The sequence below is a fragment of the Poromitra crassiceps genome, assembly GCF_964638095.1.
Source record: "Poromitra crassiceps genome assembly, chromosome: 6".
Classification (NCBI taxonomy): Eukaryota; Metazoa; Chordata; class Actinopteri; order Beryciformes; family Melamphaidae; genus Poromitra; species Poromitra crassiceps.
Window position 1 is genome coordinate 3,337,633 of NC_139627.1, and position 13,143 is coordinate 3,350,775.

Genomic DNA, 13,143 nt, shown 5'->3' on the forward strand with positions numbered 1-13,143 from the left:
ATTAAAACCTATAGTCTCTTAAAAAAAGACCCGTTGGCTCCGTTTGCAAATGCTTCCGCCTACCTGTGTGTGATGTTAGGTGGGACATCCTACCTGTGTGTGATGTTAGGTGGGACATCCTACCTGTGTGTGATGTTAGGTGGGACATCCTACCTGTGTGTGATGTTAGGTGGGACATCCTACCTGTGTGTGATGTTAGGTGGGACATCCTACCTGTGTGTGATGTTAGGTGGGACATCCTACCTGTGTGTGATGTTAGGTGGGACATCCTACCTGTGTGTGATGTTAGGTGGGACATCCTACCTGTGTGTGATGTTAGGTGGGACATCCCCTACCTGTGTGTGATGTTAGGTGGGACATCCTACCTGTGTGTGATGTTAGGTGGGACATCCTACCTGTGTGTGATGTTAGGTGGGACATCCTACCTGTGTGTGATGTTAGGTGGGACATCCTACCTGTGTGTGATGTTAGGTGGGACATCCTACCTGTGTGTGATGTTAGGTGGGACATCCTACCTGTGTGTGATGTTAGGTGGGACATCCTACCTGTGTGTGATGTTAGGTGGGACATCCTACCTGTGTGTGATGTTAGGTGGGACATCCTACCTGTGTGTGATGTTAGGTGGGACATCCTACCTGTGTGTGATGTTAGGTGGGACATCCTACCTGTGTGTGATGTTAGGTGGGACATCCTACCTGTGTGTGATGTTAGGTGGGACAGCCTACCTGTGTGTGATGTTAGGTGGGACATCCTACCTGTGTGTGATGTTAGGTGGGACATCCTACCTGTGTGTGATGTTAGGTGGGACATCCTACCTGTGTGTGATGTTAGGTGGGACATCCTACCTGTGTGTGATGTTAGGTGGGACATCCTACCTGTGTGTGATGTTAGGTGGGACATCCCCTACCTGTGTGTGATGTTAGGTGGGACATCCTACCTGTGTGTGATGTTAGGTGGGACATCCTACCTGTGTGTGATGTTAGGTGGGACATCCCCTACCTGTGTGTGATGTTAGGTGGGACATCCCCTACCTGTGTGTGATGTTAGGTGGGACATCCCCTACCTGTGTGTGATGTTAGGTGGGACATCCTACCTGTGTGTGATGTTAGGTGGGACATCCTACCTGTGTGTGATGTTAGGTGGGACATCCCCTACCTGTGTGTGATGTTAGGTGGGACATCCCCTACCTGTGTGTGATGTTAGGTGGGACATCCACTCAAGGCTCATTTCTCCAAACTCCACATTTTTACCCGCCAAAATTTGGAGCATTCGAAGATTGTGGAAGGAAACGTTTGCAGAAAGAAGCAAGATAAAGAAAGTGATCGGATTGAGTGTTTACATGACAAAGTTAGATTTTATTTTATTAGCCAGTTTATTCTGCTCGAGGCGTTTATACGAGTCTTTTTTTTATTATTATGATTAGGTTTCTATTCTGATTACAAGTGGAATAAACGGCTCCCATGTAAATGTAAACGCAGCTTGTGAGAAGGAGCAGCAGCTGATCAGATGAGTGGTTCAGATCCTGGTTAATGTATTTTCACACGGCTCCCTGACACTAACCGTGTGTTAGCTCGTGTGTGCGTTAGGTGTGTGTTAGCTCGTGTGTGCGTTAGGTGTGTGTTAGCTTGTGTGTGCGTTAGCTGTGTGTTAGCTTGTGTGTGTTAGCTCGTGTGTGTGTTAGCTCGTGTGCATTAGGTGGCTGTTAGCTTGTGTGTGCATAAGGGGATTGAGGGCATCGCTGAAAGCCCCTTGTCACTGCTCTCACACTGGTCCTAAGTCGCCACGCTCAGCGCCATGCAGAGAGGATTGCCACACGGCCCTCTGGGATTATCCCTCACACTGCGCTCCGCTCGCTCCATCTGTTTTCAGTGCTGTCACCTGGGGCGCCCGCCGCCACCCCCCCCCACCCCCCCCACCTCCACCACCTCCACCCCCCCCACCACCACCACCACCCCCCACCACCACCACCCCCCACCACCACCACCCCCCCCCCCCCCACCTCCACCACCACCACCCCCCCACCACCACCCCCCCACCCCCACCCCACCTCTACCCCCCCCCCACCACCACCACCCCCCCACTTCCCTGTTGACTCACCCCAGACCTGACTAAACAAGCGCCGATCTGTCTGATCATTAACGGCTCTCACGTAACGAGAGGCTATAAAAGCTTTTGCTCATCGTGTCAGGAGGAGCCGAGCTTCCAGCAGATGAAGTGATAACCCTATTGTTGCCTTTTTAATTAAACGTGAAGCACTCAATATTGTGCTGTCAAAATTAGGCTGTGAATATTTCCAACCAATGTTGATTATTTTTTTGTGTGCCTAACATGTTGACTAGGAACCAGATTAATTCCTAGTGTGTGTGTGGCGGGCAGAGTAATCTGTGAAACACCCCTCTGGTTACAAGCCACAGGTGACAGAATTCAGGTGATGGAGGGAGGCTAAGCTGGTTTACAGAAAATCCAAAGCTGATGGTCTCTGTCACACAACATGCTCATGATCATGATTCTCATGGAACAGATCTTAGTCTTGATGCATTTTGGTCTCTCTAATCCCGCCCCAAGTTCAGGATAACTTCATGAAGGATAACGTCATGAACATGTGTCACCTCTTCACTGCTATTTCTTTATTTGTTGTTTTAGATTGCAAGTTCTGCATGTCAGTTTTGAGTGTTGCTTCTTAATCATGCTGCTGTTGTTGCTGCTGCGTTACAGGAGGGTTTGATAGACCAGTTGTATGACCTGATGCTGGAGTATTTCCACACTCAGGCCAGCTCCATCGGTTTCCCCGAGCTCGCCCTGCCCACCATCATCCAGGTAACGCAGCCTTTTTGCTTTGCCTCCAGTCTCTACTACCCTCAGGCACGTTTCCACACTCGGAAGTCATTCACCACCACGCTCTGAAGTCATTCATCACTCATCGATAAGTGAATTCTTAAGCAGTTAGATATGTAAATGAGGCAGTGACCGTAGTTCAGGGGTAGAATGCTTCATTCACACAGCCCAATCGATTCTCTCACATAGAGTAGTAGGTGAGAACTGACCAATGGATTGTGTTTGCTGAAGAAAGGCACAAATTGCTAAAAAGTTTGTGGGGTAGCATGAAAGCAATATTGAACTGCCCTAAAAGAAGAGGCAACATGTTTTCAGTCCAACGATTTGTTTTTGCTTTATGAATTCACCCTTACCAACTGGTTCATGTGATTGTAGAAGCCCCAGGGCCCAGTTGCACAAAGCACCTTAGGTTAAGATTTCCCTTAGAGTCAGAGTTAAAGGTGTCCATAAAATAAAATCGGCTGCACAAAACACCCTTAAATCTTGTGCTTATGTTTTCCTTAAAATGTTGAACCTTATGAAGAAGATTTAAGGGTGTTTTGTGCAGCCGATTCTATTTTATGCACACCTTAACTCTGACTCTTAAGGGAAATCTTAACCTTAAGGTGCTTTGTGCAACTGGGCCCAGGTAACCACACTAATTGTGGATATTTTTTAAGTGAGGGAATTATATAAAGCTTACTTGTAGCTTTGTGTGCTGTAGGAAGAGATCAATGGTCTTATAATCAGCTGCCAGTCTACTACCGCGTTCAGCACGTTTGGTTAGCATTGTTAGCTAGTAGGTAGCTACAATGCTAACTGAACACGGGTTGCTATAGCAACCTATAGCCTGTGTTTGGTTTCCCCCCATCCCGAGCGGGAAGTGCAGCGTGAACACAAATTATGTCGGGGGCGGCGGGTTCTGTGTTGAAACGTACGGCGGTCCAAGTTGTCTTGAACGCGTTATAAGAACGTTAAGGGGGGGAAATGCTGAGCATGGTTACTCATGGCTAAAGCATCTCTTTGCAGCAGAGTAGTGAGTAACACACTGCAGAGTAGTGAGTAACACACTGCAGAGTAGTGAGTAACACACTGCAGAGTAGTGAGTAACACACTGCAGAGTAGTGAGTAACACACATGCAGCTCTTTGCTCAACTCTCCTCCAAAACACAACACTGTGTTGTCTATAGGGCTGCACGATATGAGGAAAAGCTGCGATGTGCGATAACACTGTTCAATATTGCGATGACGATATGACCTGCGATAAATAAATAAAAGCTATAAACAAAAATATTAATGGGTAGGCGTGCTCCGATCCGGCTAAGCCACGATCCGATCCGATTCCAGAATCGATTCTCGATTCCAACGATTCTCGATTCTAGAATCTAGAATCGATTCTCAATTATGTAGTTTTATATTGCAATAACACACAAAGGTAAATCTAAGACAAAAAATGACAAATGTATTAATGCTGAACTTCAAATTCAACTTCTGAAGTATTACAGTGAGGGCCTAAATTCATTTTGCAATATGAGTGTGTTAATTTAAGCATACGTATCAGTAAGTGGCACGGGATTCTCAAAGCCTGTGTTGAGGGTCATACGAACAAAAATGCACTCTTGAAGCTAAAAAAAAATCCAAAACCAACAAGTTACGGTAATTATTTACATTTTTACTTCATTGTAGAACAGTCATTTCTTACACATGAGATTACTTTTAGCCTTTTAGTCATAACGATTATTGAAAGATATTCCATATTCCAGACTGAAATGTTATAACAGAAGTCGAGTATTGGCCAGAATGACACGATTTTTTTTTTTTTTTTTTTTTGCGATAACACGTGACTTTTGCGATGTGTTCATCGCGCATTTTCATATCGCAATGACGATGAAAATACGATTAATCGTGCAGCCCTAGTTGTCTATATATCATGATATGAATATGCAAATAGGTACCAGTCTTAATCTGCAATGCCTGCTAGAACTGATCCAGAAACGGGCCCGAGAGCGAATTTGGGCTCTCGGAACCTAAAATGACCCTCTCCTCTCTCACACATCCATAATGTGTAAAGCCGTACACAATCGCAGAACATTACGTTCATCTAATGAATATAAACCATTAAGGAAGCAGTGGCGGATGGTGTATCTTCACTCTCAGCGCCTGCACCTGTCGTCTGAATAGAGGATTCCAGGGTTTCGGCGTGCCTCGAGTTTTTGCCCGACTGACTCTGCACCGCCTCGAGGGGGGAAAACGCACCGCGAGCCGTCCGCCGCTCTGCCTGGATATACCGGGATGATCATTTACACACGGGTTCCTTCCTTCTCATCCTTGTCCTCCTCCTCCCCCCCCTCTCTCCCTGGCCCCTCCCCTCTCGCCCTGGCCCCTCCCCTCTCGCCCTGGCCCCTCCCTCTCCCTGGCCCCTACAGCTGAAAGCGTTCCTGAAGGAATGCAAAGTGGGCAATTACTGCAAGCCGGTGCGCCAGCTGCTGGAGAAGGTACAGGAGAACTGCAGTCACATCACAGCAAGGAGACAGAGGGCCGCCTTCGGAGTGGCCGACGCCACCGCTGTGGTGAGTGAGTGTGTGTGTGAGCGAGAGAGAGAGAGAGAGAGAGGGCGGGGGGGTGGGAGGACCATTCCTTCCCTCTGCCTGCTTTATGCCATCGCAGATTTCACCTCCTCTACCTATATCGTATTCCTTGTCAGTGTGGCAGTTCCGTGTCCTAATCCTAATATATTCACGTATTTGTGAATCTTGAAATTAATTTTGAAAAATGCGATGAGTTGTAAAATGCAAAGCATCTACCGTAGTTGTAAGTAAGCAATTTGTAAATGCACTTATCATCTTGAGTGGAAAATTTCCCTTCAGCACACACTTATTATGCAGGTCTGTAACAACTGAAAATAACTATCACATCATGTAATAACTTAAAAACTTTTTTTTTTAATAAAATAGCTTTAACTCATTGAGTGCCATGGACGTCTTTCGACGTCCAATTAAATAGTGACGTAGAGTGCCACGGACGTCTTTCGACGTCCAATGCGTTTTTTGACGGTGGGACGTCGATCAAAGCCTTCCGCATTTCCTGTACAACTATTGTAGCTATTGGAGGTCTATAACCTATTTTACAGAACCCTTAGGTGGCGACAGTGCTCTCCAGGTTAACAGAAAGGCAGAGAAAAACAGAGAATAAGTCGTTGGGGAAACGGAAATCGCATCGCATCCGTATGCATCGATATGCATGAAGCGTTTTAACGTTAGATGTGCCCGCAGCAGCCAATCTGCTCCCACAATTGAGCTCCTCCATGTCCGCTGCGACAGCCCAGGCCATTCGCATGATCAGCCGTGGAGTTATTATTCTCAACTGGAAGCATAGGAGCCGGTGACAAGCACACGCGGAAGGCTGTAAAAAAGCTGAATGTCGCGCACCCTTCACAGTGCAGAGCAAATTCAGCAGAGAGCCACCTCCCATACAGGAGGAGTGTGCAGTTGAGGCGAGGCGGGGCGGGGGGGGGGGGGGGGGGCACGCAGAGCAGCACACAACACTGACCCAGACAGACCCAGGCAGCAGGACAGGGTTGGCAAACGCAAGCCAGAATATTCGATGCCCACCAGCAGCAAATCAAGAAAGCAAAGAAGCTGCAACCAGCAGCGCACGCAGGGGCCAGCGCTGCTGGTTGCAGCTAAAAATATTATTCTGCCAAACAAAATTCCCTGGCCTTCACTGTTTTATTGAAGGAAATTATTTTTGAGGTGTGACTACATCAGAAAATTAGCTTCAGAGTCAGTGATGTGTTTGAAATGTTTAATTTCACAAAAGGGCCATTATCTCTAGCCTGACTCCACCAGACGGGGGCGGCATTGTTCCACAAATTCACAATCCACCTCAGTCTGGCCCTGGCCTCAGAGATGCATTCAAACCGGCCGCCACACAGGCGCACCAATCAGCGTGAGCTAGGGGCGGGCTGTGGCGAGACCGGGTGTGACGCCACCGAGAGGCGCCTCTGCGTTTGTAGTTCTTTCACTATTCAACATGGCGGCGGCTACCGAGGCTAGCTCCAGTGTGCTAGTCAAACATTCTATTCAAAACAATAAGCTAACATAAACGTTAAACACTTGATCTTACAGTGAGTACAAAACCGTAACTGTATTGCTGTAATGTTATCAACTATGAACGTTAGTAAACAAGACATTGTTGTAGAATTTGGGGAGATAGCCTTCAGAGACCGCTAGGCTGGGATAACTTATTAGCTGTAAGGCTGTAATGGCTAACGGCTAGCCATTCACGCAAGTCACACAAACACAAAGCCCTTCTCACTCTCACCACAGCCCAGTAAACATGCAATCTGTTAAACCATAATTTTTGTTCCAAATCGAAATAAATCATAACGTTAATCAAAATGCCACTGAATTATTAGCTAATCAACACAGAACTGCAAAGATCAGTGTGATGTATTGTCCCTTTACTGCTAGCTGAAGTGTATTCTGCTATGATTGGAATGTTGGCTGCTGTTTAATAAACCACGTTAACTCACGTTGGTGTCCGAGTGACATATTATGTTATACAGGCGAGATTAAAGATCTCAGGATACAATACAACAATCAGTTTATCTGATATTTTCCCCCGCTTGCATAAATTATACTGTGAAGTGTGAATATAGCTCTAGCATATAGTAGTCCTATATGTCTGATATTTTGGAGCTGTTATTCGAGAAATTGGTTTATCGATAGAACATACCGGTAGCTTAAGATTTTGCACTTGTACTTTAGATAGGGGGTAAACAAACGTCATGGGAGCCAATACTAGGAATACGGTATATCAACAAGGAACCATTCTTAAAGTTAGAGATTATATCCAAATACATGCTGCATGGTATAACCAGGGTGTTTTTCCTCTTCTCTGTTGACGTCCTCTGGGCTCCAGGCAGCTCCCTTTCGCAGATTCATCTGACAACATCTTTATGCATTTACATCGTCTTATCATTTGACCCAATCGTGCCTCAAGACCAGCAGATTATGTAACAACAACACCACACACGGCCGTCATTTCTCCGTTTAGTTTATTATTACAAAAGTAAGCAAATAACATTCTCCAGTCATGCGTAAATATCTACCATTCCACTGACACATATGCTAAAATTCACCAGTTAAATAGTAGCGTTAAATCATTATATTGTATCAAAGCATTTGGTTGTTGCCATGATCATAAAGGCTAGAGAGCGTTGCGTCTCCATGACGTTAGCCGTCCAGGGTGCGTGCCACTCGGTGTCATATCGTGTCATCAGTTCCCTGAAGAAACGAACAACGATATGTGTTATGAATGAATCGCTGTTAACGTTAACATTAATCATCAATCATCAGACGTAGCACCCCAACCTCCAAATGTTGCTATCGTTAGCGTAACATCAGTTAATCCAATCAGTTACATTTAACGTGCAAAATGGCCTACCTGCACTTCATCCTCAGTCAGACATCTGCAGTAATTCTTCTTTCTTTTGGCAAATTGAATAGTCAATGGTTGCACCCAATATTCACCTTACAAAAACAGCAAAAAATCTGCGACCTCCATGCTAACTATTAGCAATTGTAGTCCTAGCTGATCAGGCGCTGCTACGTCATGAAGGGAAGTCGATCTGATTGGTTGGCGCTGGCAAGCCCAGACGGTGACAGACAGACGGTCCATCCAATCACCTGCCTAGTAGCTTGAAAAAAGTGACCGCCCTCTTCAGCAATGTAGCTTGGCCGAATCCAGATGGATGTTGTTTGTGAAACAGATATTTGAAGCAAACTCATCGATCTGGCAGCGTCAGGTTACATTATCTCAGCTTCTAGAAAAAAACTGCTCTTTTTTGTTAAATCAAGCTATCTTCTCCGGCTGATAACTAAAGAACGGAAAATGATATCAATAAACCTGTTTTTGCTGATGATAGAAAAGAGTCTCATCGTTCTTTTTGCGTGTTCATTGTTTACATAGTAATATCACACAATATTCTGTGGGCCTCGAGAAATCACTGAAAAAAGCTCTGAAACTCTGGCACTGGGAGCGTCCGTTCTCCAAAAGTGGCTGGCACTCAATGAGTTAAGTTAGGTGAAAATGTAATAAATGGACAAATGATAGAATATCATTATATATATTATTTCATCACCTGGTGATTATTACTACTGTACATGTGACATATTTTTAACTGACCAATATTGGCCAATAATGTAGTATCTCATAGAATAAGAAGAATCTAATAAGTCAAGTTACATAACATTTATCAGTATTATTATAATCATCAGTTCAAAATGATCTTACAGCCCTGATAAGTCATAATTGTACGTTAATGTAATAATGCGACGTGAATTTATTATGATTTACAACATCATCTGATTACGTTTACAGGTTTTATTACATTTTTATTACATTTCCGACCCATTTAGAGCAACGTTTTCATTACTTTGTGATAAGTTATTAGATGACATAGACATTACCTTATCAGTTACTAATCACTAGTAAACATATACAGTATGAGTATTTACTCTGCGCTGCGCTGTGCATGAGAAGCGCTCCAGACTGCATCGTGTGTTGAAGCACTTGTTGCCTCCTAAGTGAAAGCTGTGAAGAGGCTGTCCCTGTAACATACATGAACCCATCAAAAGCCCCGTCTGTTCAGATATCACAATAAAGACTACACATCAAAAGCCCGGTCTGTTCAGATATCACAATAAAGACTACACATCAAAAGCCCCGTCTGTTCAGATATCACAATAAAGACTACACATCAAAAGCCCGGTCTGTTCAGATATCACAATAAAGACTACACATCAAAAGCCCTGTCTGTTCAGATATCACAATAAAGACTACACATCAAAAGCCCCGTCTGTTCAGATATCACAATAACGTTCCATTGAATTCTGTTAGACCTGCTGTTTCTCAGGTGAGCATCAGTGCAGGTGATTTTGCACCAGGCAGGCAGAGTTTACCTCAGTTTATTTTTTTCACCTGCACGATTTGGGCCTCGAGGTCAAAGAAAAAAATACACTTTTTTAATGAATCAAGTAATTTATTACTCTAAAAATTGCTTACAGCAATTGCAAAATGCAACAGAAAAATGGCTGAAGCAATGTTTTACCTTTTTGTTGCTTATTTTTCATTCAATGTAAATAATTGTGAATACGTTTGAAATCGATGTACATTTTCAGTGTTGAACACAAGTGTAATTTGGTGCACTTGTTGCGATTGTATAGAGCCTCGCTCATAATAACTGATAGCTCTTGTGTAAATGTCATTAGTACTTGTGATATGCAGGGCGGGGGCAGGGTGGAAATACAGGAGGCTCATAAGTCTCTCCATAATCCTCCCTGCTAATACATAAATCAAATCAGACCGGATGAGGCTTTGTCAGCTAGCATTTTTGCCGCCATACAGGCTAGGTGCTGCCAGCTGCTGTCGTGGGCATGGTGGTGTTTGTGATGATAATTGCCACTAATTAACAATCAGCCAGCTCAGTGTCTACTTCACATTTGAAAAATGGCTGATAAAACCGTTAATCATTTTCAACCCAATGCTTGAAACGCTTGCATCCACAAAGAAAGAAACAGACCTTTAGCTTCTTGCTTGTAGAAATGGAAGTAGCCGCTGCCATGTTTGCTTGCGGTGGTGTCCAACCAAATTGGTCAGAAAGGAACACAAGGAGGCCCAGATGAGCCAGAGGCTGCAGGCCATGGAGGCGATGTGTCCTGTGGAAGCCTCCAGGCAGGGACTGGTCGTGCAGGGCACTTCCCTCTGTCAACTCTAGGAGGCAGGCACTGATAATCAACTTACTTTCAAAATGTAATATAGTACATATTACTAGTTACTTTACAACTACAACAACTACTACTTTACAATATTACTGTCTGTGTAGAGTAACTTGTTACTTATTACACTACTTTTGCATTACTTTCACCAAAATAACTGCAGTAGCAGAATGACATCTCTGCCCCGGAACACTCCCGAAAAATAATTTCAACCGTCTTGAAGTCAGTGTAAACCGTGCAAAATTCTAAATGTTACCCTTTTCCTTTGTTATTGACATCTATAGTGGTTATTTGCATAAAAACACACAATTTGATTCGGAAGATTGTATCCTTATTTAAATATGTGCAAAATGTAACTCAGTTTGTAACTTGTGTTACTTGACAAAGTAACTGGTATAATATTACTGAAATCCTATTGGTAATAAGTTATATTACTGTGTTACTGCAAAGAGTAATATATTACATGTAATATGTTACTTTTGTAATGAGTTACTACCTCTAACACTGCTGATGATGCAGGCCAGGGCACTTCCCTATGTCAACTCTAAGCCTGGTTAAGAATCACCCTGAGCCTGTGCTTATTGGAAGCTCTTATGGGCTGTTCAACCAGAGGCGCCTCAGCCTGCCTTAATGAGCAGCCATTAGAGAGAGAGAGAGACAGAGAGAGAGAGAGACACCGTGCGTGTGTGTGTGTCTGTGTTGGACCTCTCTGTATGCTACCTGTCCACAGTCACACACACACTGTGGCTCAGTCCGTCTCCGCTGAAAGCCTCGACTCGACACGTAGACCGCCGATGAATATTTAAGAGCGTTTACGGATGAAATTAAAGAGGAGGGGTCGCCTTTGTGTAATTTAGCTGATGAGAAAATGTGTGTGCGCACACACTCGTGTGTGTATGTGTGTGCACACATACACACACACTCATGTGTGTATGTGTGTGCACACACTCGCACACACGAGTGTGTTGACAAAGCACAATAGACAGACAGCACGGCACCGTGGCAGCGCCAGCCTCTGTCGCCACAGCTCTCCTCCGCTCAGCGGCAGCTGTCTCCATGGCACCCGTTCCCCCGGCCTCCGGCGTGGTGGCGTTGGTAGGTGTCTCACGTCACGGGGGGACGAGGGACAGGGGGGACGGCCCTGCGGGGAAAGGCCACGACCCCCCCCCCCCCCCCCCCCCCCCCCTCCCCCTCCGGCCACCAGCACCCCCCGCTGGCTTGTCGCCCAAACGGAGAGCTAGCCTAATTAATGATGCTTCTATCCAGGTCGCACTCTTGTCCAGGTCTTCCATCATTTTTCACTTTCTTTTAGGGCTGCACCATGTTGGAAAAAACTGACATTGCAATAAATAAATAAAATTCTGTGATATACAGTATATATATATATATATATGTATATGTATATATATATATATATATATATATATATATATATATATATATATATATTGCGATATGAAAAAATACAGGAATTTTCACCAAATAACTTGAATAGCTCGTCAAGCCTTGCTCCTTTAAGAAGGTAGTGGGTAACCTGCGTTGGTGACGTAGCAGCAAGTGTTCTTAGCTGCAGCCAGAGTGATTGGCAGCATGCTAGTGTGCTACGTGCTAATATATCAACCAGCAAAAAAGTGATGGCATGACGTGTTTGAGTTAATTAGCCTTGTTGTTTGACTTTGCACGTTCTGCCATGTGACTATTCCGCATTAGGGCTGTGAATCTTCACTGGCCTCACGATTTGATTTAGATTAATCTGTCAACAATTCGATTCCACGATGCATCTTGATACAGCTCAAAAGTATTGCAGCTCCAAGTATCACACCCTCAATTTTCTATATTATTACTGTACATAGCTACTTTTTAATCAATTAATACAAGCAGTCAGATAAATATCAACTCCCTTTTTTACTTAGAAAGTGCTTTAAAATCTGAATGTCAACGTAAATTGAAACATAAACGATTCAGCGTTTATCTGTCAATGATTCGAATCGATGCATCACGACACATCCGCATCGCGATGCATGGATTAAACGATTTATTTTGACAGCCCTATTCCACATGCGCACATTACGATGACGATACTGAAACGATATATGGTGCAGCCCTACTTTCTTTCTCATCCTCTTTTCTTCCGACTTCGTCTCCTCGTTTGTTGGTCAGTCAGGAGACTTGGAAGATAAAAGAACGGCCACAACAATCGTTTCTTGTCTTGTGTGTCTGCGTTTTGGAAGCGAGGCAGAATTCACCAGGAGCTCTTCTTCAGTCTCCGTCCTCCCCGTCCTCTCCTCTCCATTGTGGACAGCGTCGGCCATCTTAGTAGACGGCGCACGGCAAATTGCGGTAAATGCGTTAGGCTAACGGGCGGAGGAGGCCGTGGTCTATACTCTCTATTGGATTTGTTGGTCAGATAATGCGATTGGGCCTAATCAATATCGTCCACAAAGACCTTTAGGGGAAGGCTGGAGAAGATCCGCTTGTCTCCCCTTTCAGACACCCTCTCGCTCTGTCTCTCTTCCTCTCTCTCATCTGACTCTCATCGTCTGTCCAT

The 13,143-nt window shown here is 44.6% G+C and overlaps 1 protein-coding gene across 1 annotated transcript in view; it reads left to right on the forward strand.

Moving 5' to 3' along the window:
- The window catches only part of noc2l (NOC2-like nucleolar associated transcriptional repressor), a 30,716-nt gene that overhangs the window by 12,079 nt on the left and 5,494 nt on the right, over window positions 1–13,143 (forward strand). The window contains exons 13-14 of the mRNA XM_083638365.1: window positions 2,716–2,817; window positions 5,241–5,384. Coding sequence (XP_083494491.1) covers window positions 2,716–2,817; window positions 5,241–5,384 — 246 coding nt within the window. The remainder of the gene's footprint in view (window positions 1–2,715; window positions 2,818–5,240; window positions 5,385–13,143) is intronic.